General features: G+C 39.9%; 1 protein-coding gene across 7 annotated transcripts in view; it reads right to left on the bottom strand.

The window, feature by feature from the left end:
• The window catches only part of ABCC5 (ATP binding cassette subfamily C member 5), a 78,300-nt gene that overhangs the window by 41,263 nt on the left and 11,510 nt on the right, over positions 1-25,527 (bottom strand). For 4 of the 7 annotated variants that reach the window (XR_010373870.1, XM_064457460.1, XM_064457462.1 and 1 more), the window contains exons 3-16: positions 16,487-16,647; positions 15,580-15,735; positions 14,681-14,828; positions 9,839-10,072; positions 9,548-9,721; positions 8,119-8,266; positions 7,461-7,609; positions 6,708-6,815; positions 4,590-4,940; positions 3,069-3,140; positions 2,814-2,938; positions 2,152-2,224; positions 1,378-1,581; positions 580-723 (exon numbers count right to left, since the gene is read on the bottom strand). Coding sequence is in view for 5 of the 7 variants with exons in the window: in XM_064457460.1 (XP_064313530.1) it covers positions 580-723; positions 1,378-1,581; positions 2,152-2,224; positions 2,814-2,938; positions 3,069-3,140; positions 4,590-4,940; positions 6,708-6,815; positions 7,461-7,609; positions 8,119-8,266; positions 9,548-9,721; positions 9,839-10,072; positions 14,681-14,828; positions 15,580-15,735; positions 16,487-16,647 (2,247 nt within the window). In the remaining 2 variants the exon portion in view is untranslated. Of the gene's footprint in view, positions 1-579; positions 724-1,377; positions 1,582-2,151; positions 2,225-2,813; positions 2,939-3,068; positions 3,141-4,589; positions 4,941-6,707; positions 6,816-7,460; positions 7,610-8,118; positions 8,267-9,547; positions 9,722-9,838; positions 10,073-10,534; positions 14,612-14,680; positions 14,829-15,579; positions 15,736-16,486; positions 16,648-25,527 lie in introns of those variants that run through there. The other 3 variants (XM_064457461.1, XM_064457463.1, XM_064457465.1) reach the window with 3 other exon arrangements.

The raw sequence follows: 25,527 nt of genomic DNA, 5'->3' as shown, positions 1-25,527 counted from the left end.
TTCCATCGACTAAAATACTAGAGCACAAATCCAAGTTTGCATTTACAGCCATTGTTTCATAACAGCAGCAGTATCAAGCAACAAGGTTGTTTTTTTTCTCAAAACCCCCCTAAAACAAAGCATTTTCAGTTACATTTCAAAAAAACTGTCACTTTTGTCAAGTTGCATCACTTTTCCTGTGCCTCATTCACACCCTATGTGAAAAAAGTCACAAACCAGTACGAATTTTTTTCGGACAAAAGGTTGGCCCAGGTCTGTGCTAATTTGGAGGTTAATTAAGAAGTGAGGTGTACAATAAAAGAGACAAGCTTCCTGCTCTGAGCATCACCAAAGACAATACATTACTTTCATGTTCAACTCATGAGCTCACTGGCAGAGTCCTCTCTACTATGCATTCCCTAAATATGAACTGTGACTGCAAAAACCAAGTGCTAATGAAGCACAGATTATTCCACAGGAAATCTATTGGTCAGATCAACACATGAATGTGTGAAGACATTTTGCAGTCTTCCAACTATGTCATTTGGCTTATCCCATCAGAATAGTTATCAGAGCACCTTAAAACAAACAAACAAGTACCTCAATATGTGGTGTTTCTCCCAGCTGTAGGTTATTAAAAATAGTTGCATAGTCCCCATTTAAATTCATCAGCTCCTCATGACTTCCTCGCTCAGTAATGCAGCCTTCCTTCATGAAGATCACTTCATCACAGTCAACAAGATACTGGAGAAAATGGCAGTAAGAACAAGTCTTTATCATTGTGTCTGATTATCAGATACACTGCCATATAATCCTTTTCAGTCATTTATAGACATTTGCACAGAACACACCTCTTCCACAGTAAGACATGTGATTTTTAGAGGTCCTGCATTGACTACAGCACCATTACTCTCACTGCACACAAATAAGTTCTTATATTCTGTCAAAAACAATTATGGAAGACAATTCAGGATACTTCAACTGTAAATAGTGATATACTAAGTATTAATATTTCTATGCACAGAAGATAGCAAAAAAATCTCAGAATACATCCATTCTGATTTACTGACACCAAATCTAAGTTATTCTGATGTGATGAACTAGCTTTATAGAAAGTTGAGCAAAAGTGTTATTGGACAAGGTATTTTTTCCTCTGGTAAATTTTCTTCAGCCAAGTGTTACCAGTCCAGATCAGACCCCAAGCAGCACTGGTATCAAAGAACTGGACTGTGCTCAGTGAATATTTGCAAACCTAGTTTGTAAACATAAATGATGTATCTTATAGATGGACAGGGTGCTTCTGTAACAGGTCAGGGCATAGAATTTTCCAGTATTAAGGCAACTGACTAAACAGTATTTCAAGGAAGTCCAAAAAAGAAAGTATGAGAGACGTAGTACCTGAAGCTGATGAGTGATGAAAAGGACAGTCTTTGACTTCAGGTGCTTCCTTATTGCACTGTTAAAAATGTGATTTCCAACATGAGCATCTAAGGCACTGAGGGGATCATCAAGGATGTAAATGCTCCTGTCACTGTACAGGGCTCGAGCCAGACTGATTCTCTGGCGCTGTCCTCCACTCAGGTTAGCCCCTCGTTCACCAATCTGTACAAATACATGCATTATTTTACTTCTATACAGCACCGTGCAACACAGATATTCACAGCTCAAGAGGTGACCTGAATGAAGCAGACCATAATTTTTTTTTTTAATATATCTATACACACCCCCCACAATATCAGATATTGTTTTAATACATATATATACATTCTAGTTTAGGTGTCCACTACTTTGTGAAATGTGTTATACATTCAAACTCAAGGTTAATATGCTTGAAATGTGGCAGTACTTTTTTTGCTTATTTTACTTGTTTTGTATAATATAGCCGTACTTTCTTCTTAGCTATTTTAAACCAAGTTCAAATAGGCCCTGTTAAAGCAGCTAAATTTAAAACACAATAAAAAACCTCCCGAATTGCCAACCTCTGAATCAACATGGCACAACTATCAATGCAGGCCCTGGGCTACTGAGAAGGTCAGCTCAAGAAGGTGGAGTTCAACAGCTTGGCCTATATGCATACCAGACTGATGTTCCCCTCACTCCAGTCTAGTCCACCAAACCAACACTCTACTCTTCTCCATCTACTAATTAGTTTACTATAAGCAAAATTTATACCTCTGTCAGGTCCCCATTTGGAAGGATGGCTAGGTCAGGCCTTAGACAGCAGCCATTCAACACCGTATTGTATCTAAAGAACAGTTAGACACGCAGTGAGAACACTGGGGTTTTTTCCCCACCAAGTATCTAGCTAGTACAGCGTTATCTCACTTTCTACACTAATAGCAGACATTCCAGCAGCCTACAACAAATGATTGGCCTTGGATTCCCAGGAGGAAACTGAGGATAATTAATCACCTACTTCTGAAGTACAGTGAAGGTAAGGAGGCAATTTTTTCCAGTGATAGCTAGCACAGGCCACAGGAAAGGCCCCCACTGGGGGAGGACCATGGGAGGTGCCAGTACATTGCAAGGCCAGGACAGCAAGAGCAAATGTGACTTCAGTGCTGCTCCACAGCAGCTGCTAAAAACAGAGATCAGACAGTACTCCAGCATGAGGTACAGCCTTCACTGCAAATGAGCAATGACAGACACACTGACAGCTATCAGCCACAGTGACCATGTGCAAGAGAGGCAGGCTCTTAAATGAGACTTAAAGGAGTCTTAAAGACAGTCTTTTAGATAGGATTTAACTGCAGCATACTCTGCTTTAAATTTTCCTACACTTGAGCCAAGAATTACTAAACTTTCATGAAAATCAGGAAACAGTTCTGATATACCTTTCTTCATCATATTCCTTGCCAAAAAGAATGTTGTCCCGAAGTGTAGCATTGAGAATCCATGCCTGCTGGGCCACGTATGCAAATGTTCCACTTACTGCAATGCTACCCTCCAATAGGGTCATCTGAAATTAAAGATAAACAGTGAAATTATGCTATTCCATGTTAGAATAGACTTTCTTCTACAAAGTACAAATAAGTGAAATAGGAGATAGGAAAGGGAAGAGCAGAAGTAGTCAAAACAGATTTTCTCACCTGTCCTAAAATTGCTGAAATAAGTGAAGTTTTTCCACTCCCCACACTGCCACAAATTCCAACAAGTTTTCCCTATTCAGAAAAAAAAAAAATTATGATACACATTTCTTACATTCTCCATCCCTTTCAGAATTTGGACTACCTTTAGTACCTCTGAGGGGATAGCTGGACATTAATGACAGCTGAAAAGAGACATAACAGACAAAAAAGCAGGACAGTCAGTATTTTAACTCTCAAATAATAAAGTGTGAATACTGTACTGCAGTGGACTAAAACTGAATCAACCCTACAGGTAAAAGTGATCACCTCCCCTTTGACTGGGCCTGATACAGACCCAGAGAATGCTGCACTCAGCCAAAAGCACCAAGATGCTTTTGAGAATGGTAAGGAAAGATATAAAGAGGGAAAGACTGAAAGAAATACAGAATTTGGGATATATGGGTCCAGTAAAACTCCTTGCCTATGAGATGCAGCTTGCTAAGGAACACATACCAAGAAAAGGCTAGAATCCTGTCACTCTGAAGCATTTCTCCGTGATAAAATGGGTGGGTTGATACATTAAACAATGAATTCACCAAAACTATTTTTGTTCCTTTTGTGAAAAGGTAAAGTGAACAAAAAGGGTATATAACCACTTGTGGAACACATTGCTGGCCTCCTCTCATTTACAAACTTCTGACAGAAAACTAGCCTTTACATTTTCAGGTACTGTGTACTCCTTTTACAAGGCTATTTTTCAACTAAATGCATCCTTCTGAAAAGTTTAAAATATAGGGGGTTTTATAGTTTAAAATAATTTAAACTATCCCTCTACTCATACGAGTACAGAAGTCAATTTAACCATAAATATCTTGATGATTGCATAGATCCCATTACAACATCCAACTGCCAGACTGCAAAACTTTTGTATTTGTAGATGAAGACATGTATTAAACTCATTGCTTTTTCTTTGGCATTTGACATGCTTTTACCTATCTTGGAATGACGACTCCAACTGCTTCTAAATTCTTGAAAATCTCTGTGTCCTTCAACTATACAAAAATTCTCAAGGAAGAAAATTGCACATTCTTCAATGCAAAGCAGTTATGCTCCATTAGAACACCTGATTACCTAAAATGTTCACCCAGAATATACCTAACACCCTGCAAAATTATCAAACAGCTGCAGGAATACACCACCCACCAATATCCCACCAATAACCCTGTTGCCCTGATGATTCTTTAAGCTCAATGCTCATATACTGTACTGAGAGCTACAAACAGCAAAACCATCAGTTAGATGTGAAAGCTATACAACCTGCAGTTGTTTCATAGGCTGTTTGGAAAGATCTAGTTTGCTAAAATGGCACAGCTCTCTATCAAGATCAGACACCGCATCCTGGATACTGCAGTTGCCATGGATATTGCAGGAGTGTACAAAAGCAACGTGCTCCATTTCATGCAAAAATTCACAGTTCTATTCCAAGGGACAGCTAAAAATGAGGCCTTTTGAAAGCTCGGGTTTCCTCCTTTCTTCTCTTACCTTTTCTATCTCCAAGTCAATGTTGTAGAGGGTCCTCTGAAGCCGAAGGTTAACCAGGTGGATGATTTTGTTCTCCTCTTCAGGGCTAGGATGGTCATCATTGTCCACTAGAAGATGGCCCTTCTGCTCTGCCAGCACAGCTTGCTGTCCCTCATTCTGCAGCTTCATTTTCTCTTTCTTGCCCTTGCTGACCTTCTTGTCTTTTTTCACTTTGGGGGTCAACTTTGGTGAGCTCTGGACACTGGCGTGGGAGAAGTCCCAAGCCAAGGTAGCGTTTTTCACCTCTATCGCGGTGTGAGGATTGGCTGGTTTTTTCTTTATCATATGAACCTCTTCCATTAGAAATAAACTCTGATAGGAGTTGTGAGAGAGGTGTAAAGATGAGACACCTGATCAAGACTGGGAGACAAGCCTATGGCACACTCACGCAGCAAAACACATCAGGCTATAAAGTAGGAGGAAGCTGAAGAGCAAAAGGTAGCTCATTAGTGTAAACTAACTCCAGGCCTGCTAAGTGGCCAGGGCATTCCTGATGTGGTGGAAGGACTTAGATACACTAAGACTTTTGCAGAACTGCAATATTCTGGATGCGATATGAGAGGGGCTTATTCTTTTAACACTGTTTGGAACTGCAGCTCTGTAATTTCTTGATTAAAAACACACGAGTAGAATACATGGGTTGGAGAGGAGAGGTCACCTGGAGGGAAAGTGACTGACTCATCCTGCACACTAACTCATGGAAGGAAGTGGAATGACTTTCAAGTTCAGCCTTTACCCTTCATCTTTTCTGCTGGGAAAAAGCCATCTCACACAAATTTAGCTGACCTATCTTGGGCTGCTTGGCAATTAGTAGTAAGCAATTAAGTCCATTGTATCGTGTTTTCCACCACATCCATCAGTATTTATAATTAACACAGGTTAGGAAGAGATTTTTCATAGTTTAGTAACAAAACAAGTGTTTTCCACTTACTTAATTTACGCTTTGAACTAAGAAGCCTTTTGTGATTACAGACTTCTCAATTCAGCGCCTTATTTACTCTTGAAATTGCTACACCCAAATCACACATTAGTAAGAGAGCTCCTACTCATTTACAGAGCCAAAGAGTCAGTTACATTTTTACTACGATGTTAGAGTACCCCCACCTTGTGTTACACTCCCTACACACAGGTTACACTGTTTACAGTCAAACTGGTAGATAGTACAATTTCCCCTCTCCTCTTCCCCCCCAAAACTCCCTTCAGCACATTTGGATTTAAGAAAGCCTGATTTAGAGTGACTCAAATGATGAAACAAAAATGCTCAAAAGCAATCAGATCCAAAACCATTCTACAGATCCCATTCTTCTCACACCCAGATTTGTTTCATGAATGTGTTACACAGAACCCATGTATCTGTCAGTGTTTGTGGAATCCTGTTTGGAAGCTTCTGCAATGTGCAATGCACTATTGTCTTCAAGACAAAATAAAGGCCTGTCTTCTGAGTTCATACTGAAGTACACACAGTGTATTCACTTCACAAGGTTTGAAGGATGAGATCAGATTCTTTGCTACTTGGGTTTTAATTTTCTGCCTGAGTTTCCATTTCATCAGATCACAACTGCATTTTATTCATATAGTGGAGTTTCAGTCACTTAATCCGGTCTGGAAATCCAAAACCTCAGCTTTTTATGACTACATATAAAATTCCATTGGTTTGTGCAAAGCAGCCTACATAATACATGACATTTCCAAAAAGTGTTTCATTAGCAAAACATGAAATTTCATTGCAAACATGTTGCACTGTCGTTTCATGCAGGCAGGCTTAAAACGGATTTTAAGAATTATTACACTGGGAGCCATCTAGTCCTGTATTCTCTCTTACAGTGGCCAACACATCAAAATCCTACAATCATTAAATAAGAATACTTTGCTTCCCACACTCATGTTATCTTACACTTCTTATATTCCTTCACTAGATTTGTATCTCTTTTGCAGAATCCAATAACCCGGAGTGCCAAGTGTAAAAAACTCCTCAGTCATTAAAACAACATTACCTTCCAAGTGTTCCTTTATCATTTATTGTACACATAAAACACTCCACACTTACAGTTAAAACTGTAAGGCCAAATGACTGCTTACCTTAAATCTGTCAACAGAAACAGATGCCTCAGACAGAGACTTCACTGAAAAAGGTGTTACTTTTAGAGCAAAAGTCATTGAATTAAAGACAGTGACAACTGTGAATGCCTAAAAATGAAAAAAGAAACAAAAATCACATTTGGATACAATTAACAAACTCCGACCTTCTAGAAGCTGAAACGTCACAGCAGCAATTCAAAGCCATAGAAAAGGCACACAGTCCAAGAACAATCACTTAACTATTCAACATCGTCTCAAACAGCAGAAGAGCAGATCTACCCAACTGTTTCTCCAGTGCTTTGTAACAGACCAAAACAGACACGCTCAGTATTTGTAGGCCTACTGAAAGCAGCAGCTATCAAATCCTGCATTAGCCCGTTACTTGTGAAGACCCAAGTTCAAATTCTGTTGTAAGACATTTGTGCTATTTGCATCCAAGCACACTGTAAAACAAAAACATCCAGTAGTCCCAATGCCCTATCTGAATAGCAGACAGGGATGCTCGTTCACATTCAGCTCAGAACTTGTTCTGGGAAGGTCAGGGCTGAAACAGCACCAAGAGCTTTTTGTGCAAAATAAAAGACTACACCTGCTGCCATCACACCCATCAGATGTTCACTTCTGAGAGTAAGGCTACAGCCTGGTCACACAGGCACAGCCACAAAGCAATGAATATGATGAAGGAAAATGGCTTAGCAGAACAGCTCCTGTAGCAATATTGTAAAGAGTACTTTCAACACTGCAGTAAGTTACCTGAGCTGCTGTAAGATCGTAGCCAAGGATCATATGGACAGAAAAGGTCACCACGCTGGCGATGACTACAACTATGGGAGCCACACCCACAGTGATGCTCTGGAAGTAGCCCGCACGCTCTAAGATTTTACGTTCTTCCTCACGAATTTCTAGAAATATAAATAGGAGCACCACATTAAGTATGATTTGGGGGGTACATACACAATAAGACACTATCATAGCACTAAAAACACTGGGTAAGAGAGGCCAAACTCTATGCTTTAGCATTTATCACATTATATACCTTCTTATAAAGACCACAGTTATGGAGGAGCAAACGATAATGGTCTCTAAATTTCCATAAGGATAGAGGTCTTTCTACTTTATTTTAAAATAGAGCAACTAGCACGTTTATTAAGTTATTTAAAAAAATGGAACAAAAGTTAAAAGTTTAAGATTAGTGGCAAGCCACAAACATCATTATGCTGGAAGGTGAAACTTTAGAAGCAGGTCTGTTGCCCAACCCATCATGCATAACAACAGGAAGCCTGAAGTATAGAAGTATTATTACACTGCATGTACATCAACATCTATGGTATCAAGCTAGGAGGATGCACCAGGATACTAACCAATGGGACATCTGCACAAAAGGAAACATTTACAAGTTGTGTGAACTCACTTTGAACATTCTGAGAAAATGGTTTGACCCAGGCATACATTTTAATGAACTTAATGTAATTAAGAACTTCATTCATCTTTTGTACACGCTCATCTGTTGTTGATACACATTTTCTTCTGAAATAAGCTGTGAGGCGTGATACAAACATCTGAAACAGAAGGTAACACCAGGCAACATTAATGGCAACTCAGAAAGAACAAGTACATTGAACTCCTAGTTACCAGAGAAAGCTAATTTTGAACCTGAAAAAGGGATTTCAGGGATGGGGCAAATATTCTAACATAAAAGTCAGGCTGGAAATACTATTCATATCCTCCCACCCCATCTGCATTGGACTCACAATAGCAAGTTTCAAAAAAAAAAAAAATTGTGAGAACAAAGGTGCACAACACTGAATAGTACCAGATTTGTTAAAGTTTCTGAAACACAACAAGCACATTAACCTAAAGACACAAATTGACCATCACGGCAAGTTAGCAGTATAACCTGTTTTAGCCAACCTTTTAACATGGTCCCATAAGACAAGAGGGAGCTGGACTTCGCACAGCCAGATCAATTTCTACCACATGCCAGTTCTATGAAGGTGGTAAAACAGTTTTAACATTTTTACTAAGCCAATCTAAAAACAAGTAATTGTTCATGTGTTTCTAAGTATCTGCTACTCCTACATTCATCCCATTCCTGGACTGAAATTCAAAACCAACACACTACTTTAGGAAGTTTTCAGCTCCTTGCCCTTCTTCATACTCCTGCAAGCTCTTTTGGAGTCCCCACCAATAGAGAAGGACTGCTGAAAAGAACTGGAAAATATGATCAAACTGCCGTCCTCATTCCCCTCTTTAAAATATAATGGTAATTATATCTTACTCCTTACTGTTGGCCAGATAAATTGGACTAGAGTGGACCTCACAGTATTGAGCCTCCAAGCCTTTTAAAATTTGTATTATGAATACAGACACAAGTCCTCAGCAGCCTTGCAGGGCATTTGAGGCAAGAAGATTTTGGCCCAACAAGCCTATTTCACAGCTCAGCAGAAGTAGAGGCAAGAGTAACCAATCCAGAACACCTTCTCCCAGATGCAGTGCTTTTCAACATCTTCTGTGAAATCAAGAGCAACGTCCTCAGGCAACACTGAGCTCCTGTACACAAGCTGGAGGCCTCAACCATAAGCACCTGAACATGCTGCAGTTTAATTTATGCATATTTATCTCAGTGAAATCTACCAGCTTTCCTATTTCCATTTTCTCTTTATCATTTTGAGCTTCCTGTTTCTAAACTTCTGCTTCATACACCATCTTTAGAAACACCTTCGGTAACATGCAGCCCCATGAACAGGCTAAATCTAGCACATTTCAACACCTTCTATTCAGAACTATATATATGTCTGACCTAATAAAAATAAAGCGAGTCTTAACTCTTTCAAACTCACCATTGCTGGGTAGAAAAGGATGAAGACAGCTGAGCCCAAGAAGCCTGTTGGACCCAGAATAATCACATTATAAACCATTCCTAAGATGGCCACAATAGGGCCCCCAGCCAACAAACTGCCAACTGCTGCAGCTTCAAACATCCTTTGACCGTCATTGGAACATACATTTATGAGCTGAAAAATACACATAACAGATTATTTATATTTAAGGCACAGCTCATTCTCAATGGAGTATATTATATTGCATATCCCTTTTCACGCCAGAATTTCCAAAATGATACTACAGCTTACCTCTCCAAGAGACTTCTCCTTTATGTTCTTCAGCTTAAGAATTTTCTTAAACGCCATTGTCAAGATAGCTCCACGTAGTCTAACCCCCGTGCGGTAATTCAAAGCCCACGTTAGCGCAAGGGACCAAGATCGCACTATTTCCGTCATAAAGATGCCAAAAACTAAAAACAAGCTGTACTGCAGGTTGGGCTCACTCTGTTGGGTATACTCCAAAAGATGTTTCACAACAAATGCCTACAGGAAGAAATGCAAGCTTGCATGAACACCCCATCATCCCAGAAGACCATACAACAACTTTATGTTAAGTTAGAAATAAGTAGGCTACTTTGCTTTTAAAAGAGCTGTTTGAAATAGAAAGCATCTTCCTTCTAGAAATAAAAGGTGTCAATACAAGAAGTACTGTAACACAAAGCCCTGCTGAGAGCCAAGCACTGAGTCAAATTTAGTAAGTAAAGAGTTTAATTTGGAACCATATTCCTCGCAGCACGCTTCTAATCCTCCGTGTCTTCTAACTTAACATAAATCTGTCAGTTAGCTGAAAGCAATGCATTATCATATAGAAGAGTTTTAAAATATAGTCACTATTTATACATCTGCGCACATTAAGAAACATTCCTTTACGTGACATTAAGACCTTTTTTATTTTATCTTTGGTTTGCTTCAAACGTGCTTATTTGATAAAAAGGAACAATGTACCTACAGTTGTAGAGGGGAAGAGTGAGAAGGACATTTGCAAAACATTCCTGGAAATAAACATCAGCAGTTTAATAGTAAAGAAAAAAACAAGCAGAAAGCACAAGGTACGCAATACCACAAATCATTGGGGACAGGGGAGAAAAAAACCAACCAAACAAACAAAATTAACCATTTGATCCCTCCCCATACCCTCGCCCCCCAAAAATATAAACACTTTACCTCAGGAATCACAAACATCACCTGCAGAAAGATGACAGCCCCCATAACCATCGATTCCCACCTCCAGCTCTTTGCGGTCCAACGGCACAACATAACATCACACAACTCAATCACCAGCAATATTAAGTACTACTGACTGTGGAACAAGTCTTTTATTTGAAATAAAGTGCCATCTTAAATAGTAACATCTCAGAAACACTGTACAACAGGTAGAGCATTGTATGAACATACAATCTGCACATACAGGATAATTTTAAAAGACTAATATCTAACAGCCAGTCTTAGCCTCTAACAAACTAGATTTGTAACTACACACAAAATTATAAAGATACAAAAACAGAACAGTATTTGTTCATGAAGTCCAAAAGAAGCCAAACTTGCAGGTGTCAGAGGAGGCTTCTGAGGTTGCACAAATTCTGAAATTTGGTTTAAAAAGTATCCTACAGTAAGGCTTCACAGACAGCAAAAGAGAGCTTTTCAACAAATGATGGTGTAAGATACTGGTGCTTGTGATATGCTAGTACAGAGCTGAGAATTACCTTTGCTCACAATAAAAAAAAAATCTGAGACCAAAGGAAATATTTGAGAAGCCTTCCACATCATAGTCCGTTGAAGTCCTCTTGGCTAAATCAGGTTTTGCAAATAAGAGTTCTGTATAGTTTGAAGAGAGAGGAAAAACAAAACCCCACTACTTCAGCAAAGGTATTTGATAGCTATAGCCCAGCACCAAATAACAGAAAAAACACGGAGATCAAATTCATCTGTTCTGAGGAAAGTAACTCTGCATGTCAGAACCAAGGAAACATGCTGTAAGTAATTTTGCTCTTTTTCACAGGTGTGAATTAAAGCCAGATGTCCATCAGGTTCTAGAATGGCCACTAAGAAAAATTACATACCAATCCCTGAACAAATGTGAGGAGCTCACATTCACAGATTTATTGCATTCCAACTTTCTCCTTACTTCGATTTAGTTTTACATTGACTGTTTGGACCACAACTGCATACAGTTGGTTTGCAGTTAAGGAGATTACTGACTTCCTTTTCCAGTATTCAACATATGCAACCGAGTCACTGAGCAATTGGGGTGAAAATTCCCCCTTTTCCTCACGAGCTGTAACTCGGCATGGTCGCAGACTGCAAGCATTTTCTCGCACACCAAAGCATTGCTGAAAGTCTCAAAGAGAGGATGTATAAAGATAGCAGATGTTTCCTGGGGTCTCATTCCTCCCAAAACCTTTTAGTGCAATTTTTCAGCTCTATTTTACTGTTTCAGCATCTCCCGTGATGAAATAGAGACCAGTTTACATTACACCCCCTTTTTTTTTTCCCCCAGAAGAAAGAAAAGAGGAAACAGTAGATTAAAGAGTTTTGAAAAGGGAGGGGAAAAAAGCCACACAGAATTAACATTTACATCTGAAAACATACTATTGGAATTCAAACTAGTTTAATGACAAGAATCCAGCACAAAGTTATTTACGAAACAAGAAAGTTACAGTACAAAAACTAAAACTTAAGCTAACAGAGAAAAAGGAACTCCTGTGACTATTACCGTAGTAGCTGGTACTAGCGGCTCAGCTGTCTTTAAGCATTCCCATTGAATAAACATTACCTTACCTTTGCTCCTGACGTTGGCTCTGCCCAGCAGGACTGTCTCGTTCTGACGCAGAAAACAGCCATCCTGAAAATTCTAAAGAACAGCTTCTGTCACTGGTCCCACTGCAGTGCTGGCGTCCCTGCTGCAGCCAGCGTGCGACAGCACAGGGCAGGCTGCAACTGGAGCCAACTGGGAAATCAGGAAACTTACCTCCAATAGCTTACCACTCCCCCCTCCAATAACTGACCAAACTGTCAAGCTGTACTCCACTAAGATAGCAAGATTCCCCATCTCCCAAACAGGAAGAATAGCTCTGAACAGTTGCAAAGAGGTACATTGTTCAGACCTGGAGTTAAACTGATTATGTTTAGTAATCAAAAAACTTCTTTGCTCTTCAACTCAAACTTGAAAGTTTTGGTAGCTGATCAAATGGCAGCAAATATTCACTGGAGATAGACAGTATCTCACCTATACTAGCACATTCTGATGGTTGTTACAAGGCAGTCTGACACATGCAGCTGTCTCACCAGATTATGGGTTTGGATACTGTGCCAGATGCAGAATTTATCAAAATTTAAAAAAAAAGGAAGACCCTTGAAGGATCTATCTGATATAAAAAACCCTACACGGAAAGTATGCAACAACTCCTTTCCAGTTATAACCATTACAATGCTCACTAGCAAAGCCACAGCTATTGCCTGGCATTTCAAGGTCACAGACATTCAATTAAAATTTTTGAGGTTTAATGTAGTGTTTAACTCCATTTTTATAATTTTCATCAATGCATGAGGTCAAGTCCAGTGCTTTTCCTGATCTCCCTTTTCACCTTCAGGTGACTGAAAGGGTGTAACAATACAAGAGAGCACTGATACTTCTGAGGAGACAGCAGGCATACTTATGAGGCATGCCATTTTTAAGAACAGGGAGGAGGGATGGTAAAGACTTATTTTTCATGCCAAATGATGGCACCAAAAAGGAATTGTTCCTTATTCAGAGAAATTAATAAGTTTGCCTGTAAATGGGCAAATGTCTGTAGATAATTTTAAGTTACCCAAATTGAGCATCAACTGCAGTGGTAGCCCCCAGCCTAGTCAAGTTGGTTTGGTTTTCTCCTTCCCCTTCAGCAGCTTTGCTGAGACAAATTGAGAAAATTACACTACAGAAATTAGGGGCAACCCTGCTGCAAGTTCTTTGCTAAAGATAAAAGCAGCTACTAAGCCCTGTAGTGAAACAATGACAGAAGCTCTTCTTGGGGAAAGCTAGTGCTGTTAAAACCTTAATCATGATTTAATGTTAATTACCGAAGTACGTTCATGTATTTTATGATACAAGCTACTATAAATTACCAAGAAAACAATACCACAGAAACATTTATTGTTATTCATATTACATGAAACAAGGCAAACTTTAAAAAGGCTTAAAAAACAGAACATCATTTTGATAAGTCATTTAAAATCAGGAAAACATTTTAAAAAGACATTTCACCTAACAGTGCACCCAAGTGTACTTACCCAAGAAATGAACCTTCAGCTTACCAGCACACTGAAACGTGTACTACTAGCAGTAATACTGCTCCTACTCCTCAAGGGAAATGTGTAGAGAATAAATTTAGTCAAAGTTTCAACTGTAAATCTGCACAGCATGTGCAACAAACAGGTGACAAAAAATGGTGTGAATGTCAAGTCCCATACGTTATCTTCATTACGACCCATAGCAACAAACAGCAGCAGTTCCTAGAGGCAATAAGCGCACTCTAAAACTTCTACATGAAACCTGTCTGACCATTCTCTGTAGGATCAGTGAAGACTATACCCACAGACTTCTTGAGACCTGCTCACATTAGTTTTTAAGTAGTGTCTAATAAAATTGTTTCATTCCACTTCTTGAAGACTGTGCTATTAATGCCAATAATCTAAGATTAGTGTTTTAGCAGACTGAATTTTATTCCAAGATAAATTTACAGAATTGCAAACACAAAAAGAAAACAAGTGAAACACCTGCACATAAGAATTTTACGCAAAAAGACCACATACCAGTTAAGGAAAAAAAACTTTGAACTATACTCTAAACCAAAGAGAGAAAACAAGTATGCATTTCCTCCAAGACACCTAAACTCCCCCTCCCTTTTCCAAGAACTTGCCTCAGCATTCAGCAACTGATCCACCAGCTGTAAGAAACCTATCTTGGATTCTTGAACCAATTTGGAATTTTGCCCCAAAATTTCTAGCTAATCAAAACATTTAAGCGATTCTGCAATGAAACCTTCATATTTTACAGCTGGCCATGAGATGGAGCCCTCTGGGGTTGTTAAAAAAAGGATGGATATTACTTACTGGTCCACTAAAACCTGCGAGCTGCGTGATCATCAGACACACTATGGAAATGATGAGCCTGGTTCGGCAGAAAATCCACACAACCCTCCGGAGAGAAGCATCATCAGGCCCACTCTCTTTCAGTTCTTCCTGCCACAATCTCTCCAGCCTAATAAATACAGAAGCCTCATATTATAAATTTTTCACCATTAGAGAAGGTACAATCTCACAGGTACTTCTTTGTGAAAATACCAAGCACTTTCTAGCTCAGAGCAACCAAAATTACTATATATCAGGAGAAATAAATACATGGTACATTCTGTGAGGTAAAGAGAAATATCTGCCTCTTCAAATATCTATGTTGTATTACTTCTACAGAAGACAGGGATGAAAAACACAATGCCTTTTGCTTTGCCTGGAGTCTCTTTGGCAATCTTAATATACTGACTTGTCACAGCCTTTCCTTGCTGATCTGACAGAAGAGTTGTGGAGTCAAAACCTGACAAAAATTCTCATTAGCCATAAATATTAGCCCGATTGCAAGATCTGACCCATATTCAATCAAATAACCTTGCTGCTGTCAGTATTACGTATTATTTTAGCACAAGATTTTTTTCAGCGTAGTCTTGAGAAAGAACTTCATTTTAATAAAAAAATTTTTTAAAAACATGGAAAATCAGAAAAATAATTGCAATACACTCCTGGAGACAGAATCCTTTAAGTTCACTGAAATAGGCAATAGTACAGAAACAGTGCAGCAGGAGGAAGCCGTAAACGAAGGATAAAACTAAATTCCACTATTCTGAGAAAGGCAGAATAAAATGTCAGTGCTGCTTTTCTAGGGCAATACTATATCATTGCCTGGGAACTAACATACAAAAAGGGAATCTAGAAAATAATATGGAACAAGATGTCTCTACCTTCTACAATTGACATCTGAAGACTCATGCCTTGATAAAGACCATACATCATCCATAAACAACTCCCCTTTCTTGTATGCTCTGTGGGCCAAAGGAGTGAGCCAGGAGAAGGTCATGCAGGAGAAAAGCCCAGCATTATCAACGGGGTGCTGGTGTCTAAAAGACAAAAAAAAAATAAAATAGCAAAAAAATGGAAAAGGAAACAGAACTGTAAATCCCTGAGAAAAAGCCTCCTCTCACTGAAAGTACTCAGAGTACCAAATGGCTCATGCCAGTCATACCTGCTAAACAAATTCTGATGCTTTCAGTATCAGTCAGCAGACCTACAGTTGCAATCCTCCTTTGTGACTGGTGGTGCTGGTTTTGGCTGAGAAGGGGTTAATTCTCCTCACTGTGGGGGTCGGCTACCTTTCCAGCTTCCCACGCTCTGCCGCGTGGGGTGTGGGGGGAGGCTGGGAGGGGCGGGGCCATGGCGGGGGCGGCTGACCCCGACTGGCCAATGGCAGGTTCATTCCATACCACGTGACACCATGACCAGTATATTGGGGCGGGGGGGCAGTGGCAGCGGGGAGGCAGCGCGGTGTCGGGTCGGCGGGCGGCGAGCGGCTGCGGCGCGGGCGGTTTGTTTCGTCGGTTCGTTCCCCCTCTCCCCTCCCTTCCCCCCTCCCCCGGGGCTTTGCGCCCCTCGTTGTTCTCCTTTACATTGCATTTCTATTGTTGTTTCTTTTAATTTTAATTATTAAACTGTTCTTATCCCAACCCACGAGCATTACCCTTCTGATTCTCTCCCCCATCTACCGGTGGGGGAGTGAGCGAGCGGCTGTGTGGGGCTGAGCTGCCGGCTAAACCACGACACTGGTTTGAGAAGCAAATGCTGTATCAGTTCTTTTGTAGCCTAAAGACTTACTTGGAAGTAGTCCGTATGGGTTTCAGCACATTCAGGCCATGGTGGTATTTGCCCTTTTGATGCTCTTCATCCAGCATTCTCAGCTGGGAATGCACGGAGGTGTCCAGCGGCAGGCCCTCTGCCCGAGCAGCTGCTTCCAAGGCATCCTGGCATTCAATCTGCTTTTACAAGAAAGACAGAGTCGGAGTTCAAAATTACATTTAAAGTCTGTGACTCCTGAATCCAGCAACTTCGCACCTCTTTCGTCTGTAAATCATTGTGCAACAGCAATCACCATCATTTCAATGTCTTAGAGGACAGGCTTCAGCCTGGCAGCGGAGACACGGAAGGCACACATTCTAGATCTGCAATTAGATTGCTGCATTTGTAAAACATAAATTAATACTAGTACTGTGCCTATGCATTTAAAGGACAAAATGATAGACCAGACTAATCTTGCATCCTGCCACAGGAAATACAATAGAGAAAAATTACAAAATCAAGTACCTTTGACATCAGTTCAGGAAATCAATTTCACTGCATAAGCCAGTCATTAAGACATACATTCTTGATGAATTTACAACCTGTTAGTGTAATTTAGATATTCTTATCCACAGAAAATTAAAATTATTTTCAGAATACTGCTAAAGTCCCTTCCTCAAAAATATGTTGGATTAAATCAAAGAACAGATTTGCATTATGCAGAATTGTACTTTCTTTTATCATGTTTCCTGCTTTTTCTCTTTTTCCCCTAAGCTAAAGGGAACAAAGATGACAATTTTCTCTGCTCCCAGCCATGCTTCTCAACAGCTCAAGAACTTTATTAACAACTACTTAAAAAGCAAGCCTTATCTCAGGCAAGTTTTTCCACAGCCATAGTGAAAGGCAGACCTAAATGCTAATCCAAGAGGAGAAAGCAAACAGCAATACGGAGTAGTCAAAATGTTGCAGAGTTCAAACAAACCTTTTGACCAGACACTAGGTGTGGCAGAACTATCTGAGATTACCTTGCTATCTATACTCAGAGGGCTCACTACTGGTTCTGCTAACTTAATGGACCATCTGTTGCAGTCCTACACTACCTGTTCGTATTCTAATTTGTTGAAATGAAGCTACTTTGTGGAAAAAGAACACCTCAGTTCTGAGGTAAAAGTCTTCCTAGCTGTCTCAGACAGAGATACTATGTTTACCCTCATTAGTTGCCTTCCAGAACAAAGACTGTTTCTGTTTTCAGAGAAATAAAATGAAAGTGCCTTGTAGCCACCTAACACCACAGTATCTGCAAAGCACGAAATGCATCTCAATAGCAAGTACGTGGTTCCTAACTTTGCATGATGTAGTTCGTCAGAAATGCCACCATTTATCAGAGACTTAGTCTGTACAACATTAACATGTAGGCATGTAGCACATTAAGACACCTAGTTCCCGCTCACATGAAGAGGAAACTGATAATAGCGTAAATATGTCCTTTATTTATTTAACTGAATTACTTAAATACTGCCTAAGCATGCTGTCAATGATGCATGGTCCTGATCTCAAAAAAACTTATTCACTAAACCTAAAGCTATGATTACAAAAGAAGATAAACTAATAAGAAAACAAAAGAACGTTACAACATGGAGCAACTCAAAAATATGCAACACTTGAAATCTGAATTAAGAGACTTTGCACTCAATTTACATTAAATTACTGACTCACTAAGGGCAATACCGCCTTAGTAAATCTACCCAAATCAGCATTAATATGGGACCTGCCAGAGATGTCTCAAAGGACTCAGTAGCGGGGAAGAGTTCTGCGCCACTGCTTTTCTGGTTTCAGCAGAGGAATTCATAGCTAGTTTGCTGTGTTACCCTTTGCAAGAGCCCCAGGCAGATCTGCCTAAACACCCTATTGCTGGGAACTTGCTTGTAAGTTTGTAAGTGATGCCACAGGCTACTTGCAGAATCATGTTTTTTGAGAGCACACAAAAAATGCCTATAAGTTTAAAAAGAAAAAAGTCTTCCAAAACAAAAAACATTGTATTTGTCAGCATAAGTGAGGCTTTTCACCACTAACAAGAATATCTTTAATTAGAAAGCACAATTGCAAGATAGCGTATTTTTAAGCAGTCCAAACATAATGTTCTTAAACACTCACTGTGAAAAATAATTAAACTTTCCAGAGCTTTTCAGCAAAGGTAGAAAAGATGCATTGATAAAAGACTATGGTGCTGCCTTTGAAAGGCCTTTATAATGCCTTGCCATATAGGGAAGCACAAACCCCTAGTCAAGAACATTGCCCATCTTGATCTTGGCAAAGTTGTCAAAATCCCACATGTACGATTATCAAGAAATAAACGCACCTCAATACTGCACAATTAAGACTAAGAAAGACCACACAGTGGTGTGTCACTTCAACTATATGCTTTGAAGATATTTTTTTTTTTAATCAGGAAGAAATGAGACTCCTAAGCAGATCTACAGTGCATTTCTAGAGCAAAATACTGAAGTACAAAAAACTAACAACAAACTAACAACAATCCCAACACTATTAATACAGGTTTCTAAAACCCTATTATTTTTCCAAGTGTCCATCAACTGGCGATATCTAATTGCCTGCATGCATGCATGTAAAGTTTTCTTGGAAACTAAAACCTCGAAGAAGTCATTAGCAATGTGATAAAACAGGCTCCAGCACTGGTCTTAAAGAAATGTCTAAATCATGGCTGTACTACCAAACAGAACTCAGACAGCACTTTTTCTAATTCAGCAACCTATTAATATACCAAACAAGCAATGAACTAGGTGACACAACAAGGTGTTGAAATGCTCACAGAAACAAGTCTAAATCAGATCTCTCTAACCCGAGGGTGGGGCGGGTTTTCAGACACTTCTTGAAAAACAGCAACTCACTACTCAGCATCGTCAAAAAGGCCAAAAGACACTGAAGAATTTTTACAAGAGACAAAGATTAAAGCAGGGAACATTACCATACCACTTAAAAACCCTAGCATTTGCCTCCTTTGTGAACACCAGGGTCAGTCCCCTGTCACTTCAGTTCAAAATGGGTATTATACTTAAAATTACTTTCTGTGAGCAATGAGAACAGTTGAGATTGGAACAGCTTCCACACAAGCATAAATTTAAGACTTTTCAGCTGGATAGAAGAGAAGAATAAAGATAAGTTACAGGTATTTGAGAGGTCCAAAAAGTCATGAACAGCATGAAGAGAACTAGGGAATGATCACCAACTGTTCTTACCACAAAAGAACTGGGGACACTCAGCCAAATTAATGTTTTGCCAACAAGGCATACTTAAATTTAGAATTCTGTTACAGGATTCTCTAAAGTCCAAATGCAAAAATGGACTAAAAATGGGAGAATTAAACTCATAGGATAAGCATATTGTGGTTCATTAAATGCATGACAGAGGGCAACAGTGATCATTTACCCAGCATCTTATTAATTCCTGGTGGATTCCAGAAAGTTTCTGACACCACGGGCAGCTCCTACCAGAGGGTAATGGTTCTGCACTCCACATTTCACAAAGCCATGGCACACCTGGGTGCAGGCTATATGATTCAACAGAGGACTAGGAAAATTCACAGATGAAGAAAAGAGTTAAACTTTTAATCCTGAGGGCAATCCCCAAGAGTACGGAGTACTTAGGAAGTATCACTACACACATGATCTTGACTTGTCCTTTTACCCCCATGCTTAGCTCACAGACAGGCAAAGAGAAGCATGACTGGCACTGCTACTGCAGAACACACCTGCCCCCTCTGACTTTCTGCAGCTTGAGAGCGCAACAAAACCCTGCCAGCACCTGTTCTCATTATTTCCTTGTCCAACAAATTGGTCATAGCAATGGTAAGCACATAAGGTAATGTGAGAGCCAGAAAGATGACATGGTTGGCTCAAGACACATCATGACAGAAGTCTGGGTGAGGTGAAGAAAAGTTGTTTAAGGACAAGAAAAGATATTTGCTCACTCAATGAGGACAACAGTACCAAACTCACAATCCACATACTAAGGTCATGTGAGAAGGCCACAAAATTCAGAAAATTTAGGAGCCAAGCTACAAAGCTGTCAAATATACATCATGGTATGTTGGATGGTAGGTAGGATGGAGGTAAGCAAGACAAGTTCTGTAGGAAGGAAGAGGGGCATCAGGAACCTTACACAGCAAGGTAGCAAGCAAACTCAAATTCATGAAATATAAGGACACTTCTGAAAAACCTGCTAAGCATCCAACATGAGCATTTATCTCTGAGGATGGGGAACAGGTAAAGACAAGATAGCTGTGTTGTATATGGGAAGGAAAACAAACACAAAATAGTGAGATCCTATCCTTTCACGCAGGCAATCTTATATTTAACAGAGAAGGCAGCAATTTATTGGTTTGACTACTGTAACATCAGATAATAGCAAAACCAGATAAGCCTGGAGGCCAAGCAAAACATTTTTCCATCCCTTGCTCATCTTGCAGAGGAAGAATTTGGTATGTATGCAGGCAACATATGACCCAAACCCCACCCACCAAACAGCTATTGTGTCTTCTGCCATAAGGCAGAAATATTCCAGGGCTCAGATCACTGCAGGGAAGAAGCTGCATCTCTTCTGGTCCTTCTGCTACCTCACAAGGAACTAGAGCAGACATATAAAGGCTTCTTTTATTAATCCTTGCAGCTGATACAGAACACAAAAGCTACTGTGGTTGATTTACTATTACACAAAGGTAAAATTGTTTTGTTTAAGTAGTAAAGAACTCCGAGTTGGCGATGCTGCAGAACAGGAACTCCCACCTCTTGCATTTAGAAGGCAGAGCTCAGCAGGCCTCCCCACTCCTTTGTTCAAGTCCCCAGTAAGGAGAGAGAAATGGGAACCTAACAGACCAGCACTGTAGAGCTCAGCACTAGGCAGGCATATGGGGAGAAGGAAAATTATACAGCCAGCAGTTCTGCTCAGTGCTTAAAGCATTCTCCATATTACAACTCCAGGATGAACAGCAATTTTAAAGTATTTAAGAGACTTCAAAGGACTGGCATTTCAAAACAAGATTAGTCACTAGTTTGTATGGGCTGGGGAAGAATAGGATCAACTGTTCCAGGTAGCTTAACGACAACTAAACCAAAATATAACAAGAGTCTAGAAAGATATTCTGAAGTTGTAATTACATCATTCTTCCCAGAAATTCCTCTGAGTCTTTCCAAGAATAACCCAACTTGGAAGTAGTTAGGAGTTTTATATGCTACTTTTGCGGGTAGCACATGCAACCCCTAAAGCACTGTTATCCAGGCTTCTGGAAGTCACCAAATCCAAAAGCATCTAAAAGTTAAGTAGGCTTGCAGATCCAAACATTATGAAATCTGCCATTGCTTGGTGAAGTATCAAGTGCTCTATGTACTTTATACTCCACTAAGACAATTTTCATCTTCTAACTGGATTTGATGCAGTACACATTCTACAGAAGTATTAATAGGATGATTTGCAGCATTAGACTCCCAGCCTACACTGTAGCTAGAATACTTTATAACCCCCTGATTACAACATGAGCCTATTTAAGACTAGTTTGGTGTATCATCCACAATACCAGCTGTCTCCCTGAAGGAAAGGCAGCAAGGAGCAGGCATTGGGCTAGATAACAAACAACAGGTCTGAGGAAGGAGGCACTGATCCTTTAGACACCTGCAAACATCAATTGCAAAGTATAGACAGCCCAGCTGAATTCACACAGCACCAAGATGAGACCACCAAATAGCTTTAGATGCCTAGAAATTACAGTTACAGCTTCCAGGACTGCCGTAATGAACCAAGTCAAGAAGTTAGGGACTCCATTTTCTTCCACCTCCTGACAAGTGGAGTATAAATCTGCTGCCTTCCCAGCTTCTGCTACAGGGAAAAATAGCTCTTTACAGCACCAACCATGTATCAAAATGCAGGAATAAGTGCAGCTGTGCCATATTTCTCTTAAGTGAAATGACAACTAGCTGTTCAGAAGCATGCTCTGACTTGATACAGGACTTCAGATGTTCAACAGCTTGAAATCCAGGCACACATTACATGTGACTTTATTACACAAGACCCCTGCAATTGCTTTTCTGGGCTAAAGGCTAGCAGAAATTCAAATAGCATTTGCACCATGGTTTCAAAACTAGCCTGAGTTTATACATCCTCAAGTTAGATGAGAAGTCTCCCAGTAGTGCCTGGCACTAGTATTGAAGCTCTGTAGCCAAACAAGATCAGTGTATGTAGATTCGTGATAAGCCTGAATATTTTAGTCACATACTGAACACTTCTAATTGATGTACTCAGAGTCATTACCGAGAACATTAACAGGTATATCAGTTTCTTCACAAAACACTGCATATTTGACCTGGCCATTGAATTCTGGAAAACAATACAATTGGTGTGAGATGCTATAAAGTCTACCCTGAGAAGACCACTTACTCCTACAACCCAAGAAATGCAGCATTTAGCATATACTGTTCATTTTCCAATTCTGCAACATTGAATGAAACGTATACATCTGATAGCGGCTGTCCTCCTGCTTAGTCTCCTAGTACACTAGAATCCACGACATGGTTTTACAGGAAAACCTAATATTCATGATCATATTAAAAAGATATAGGATTAACTTGGAGACAAGATATTACCCTCATCATAGAGCACTGCATCTACATAATTCGAGCATGCTAACTATAGCCATGAGGCACGCTCCGCCACATCCTCCGGAAGTCACCTGATCTCCCTGTACTTCAGCTGTTCTACTACAGCATTATGTTTTCAGCCCTCTGAGCTGATGTTATGGGTGCTGTAACAGATCTGGTCCACTGCCTGTTAGTCAGTAAGAATTGCTTTTAGATTGTGTCCTTCCTGCCTCAGTGCCCTCGCACGGCAGGAGGTTGTTCACAGCAGGGGAATAACACTCCAAAGCAGGATCCATAGAGGAACATGCCTCACCTTGCAGAGCTTTATATTTAAGGTTTCCCAAGATCACTGGACAAACACTTTCTTCCATACTTTTTAGAGGAATTAAGTGACCATGCAATCTAAGTTGAATAGCTTGTTTCCCATTTTATCTTAACAGCCCAGGTATTAAGTGTCTCCATGCAGTCAGAGTCTGTTAAATACACCGATGCATTACACTGCGAAAGCTGAAAATCCAGTTATCAGTTGACATCAAGAATTTGCGTTTCTTTTATATACCTGTACCTGTGTCCATTTTACATATTTTATTGCGTTACTACCTAAATACTCACTCACCATATATGCAGCTACAAAATGAGAAAATAGTTATCCAAGACCACACTTGTGTGTAATCCATTATTAACAGACCAGAGATCTTCAAGCTACTATGTCCAGCTATGTAGAGCACAACAGCAGCAGTTTCAAGTTTCAGAAATACATGAACACACACATCCACATTTCCTCTACTCTTGCGCATCTCTCCTACCACAGCCAAACACCAGTGAGATGCTCAGCTGGGTGGCAGTTGAAATCAAACTAGCATTTTGGCAGTTACCTTGACCACTAAGTAGTCAGTTGCAGCTTCACCTTCTCATGCAGTGAGCACTCGCATTAGCTCAAACTACTGCAGCTTCTGGCCATTATCTGAGCCAGCCGTATAGCAATATCTTTCTGTGTAGAGACCAATTCAGAACACCTACATCCCACAGCAACCTACTCAGGCTGTTATTCCTCAAGTTCTGTATTCGCTTGATTATGAAAACATGAAGTGTTCTAGAAAAACAGAGACATCCAGCAACTTCAGCTACAACTAAAAGCTTATAGTTAAGCCATCTAGAAGGCCTGCTCTGTGCGTGGAGCACCAAGGCAACAGTACCCAGGCTACATTCACATTCCTATTTTTGAACATGTTTAATGATTCCATGTTGTTTAGTACAGTTGGTTCAGATACTTCAGATGCTCTAGAGTTTGAGAGGCAGTATTGTTCTGACTATTGGACAGTCAGACAGCGATAAATCACTTCAAAGCTATCAGTGCTTGAAGGATTTACATCAACTCTAGCAAGTTTTGATCACATTCTCTGCTGACTTTGGCAAAAGCCTGTCGGAGGCAAACCTGAAAAATAAGATATCAAGGTGAGGACAGCAGCATTAGTAGGGCTTCTGATAGCTAAAATTAACATGGTTTTACTGTATGTTTAAGCAATCTCTATAGTATCACACTGCCCAGTGTCTTCAAGCACAGTAATTTGCACTTGAGGCTTACCACAGATGCTGTAGATCAGTCATTATGCTTCAGCAGCAAGAACCTAATCCTGAACACTACATTCCAGTTAGAACCAATTACAGCTTGGAGTACAATTCATACATTAGTGGCCTAGCATTGTTAACTTAGGGACTAGAATTTCAAAAACTGAGTTCTCACAAGCATTGTGTATCATGAGATTACACTGCTTCTACAGCCTCTTCTGTCATTGCAAATATAATGGGCTAGGGGAGTAAAATACTCAGTTACATCAACTAAACATGAAGTCTACATTTGAGAAGAGCTTATTCCAAAACCACTTTGAGAATAAACTATTTCTCTTCCTCATCTGCCATTTTACAGTATGTTGCATGGACACAATGAGATCTGCCCTCCTCCTCAGGCCATACTGCTTCCATGAGAAGAACTAAATAAAATTACTTCAGGTACAGCTTGAAGGGCACACAAGCATTCCAAGAGCAGAAATTTCTAAATAGGTAAGTATAAATCAATATTTTTAAATCCCTTAGTTTTTATTCACTGGTAATGTAACAGCTTCTTACAGATGAAGACTGACTATAGTGCTAGGCAGCAAGTGCACCTCAAAGTTATCTTCTTTCAGAAGAGCCAGGCCTCTACATACAATAAGCCCAATTAGTACAGTATTATGCATTGGGAACATGTAGTTAACACCTTATTTTGTAAGCTACATTAATGTCTCCAACAAAGACTTAAAAATCAGTTGTTATAAGAACACACTGCAGAAACTTACTCATGAGGTGAACATATGCATTTCAGTCCCGGAGTGCCTATTTCAGAGGTCCAAATTTCTATAGCAACATTCCCATTAAGCACCAGGAAATGCTGGA

Source organism: Phalacrocorax carbo, chromosome 7 (assembly GCF_963921805.1).
Source record: "Phalacrocorax carbo chromosome 7, bPhaCar2.1, whole genome shotgun sequence".
NCBI classification, from domain to species: domain Eukaryota; kingdom Metazoa; phylum Chordata; class Aves; order Suliformes; family Phalacrocoracidae; genus Phalacrocorax; species Phalacrocorax carbo.
This window is presented reverse-complemented; position numbering and strand designations above follow the sequence as displayed.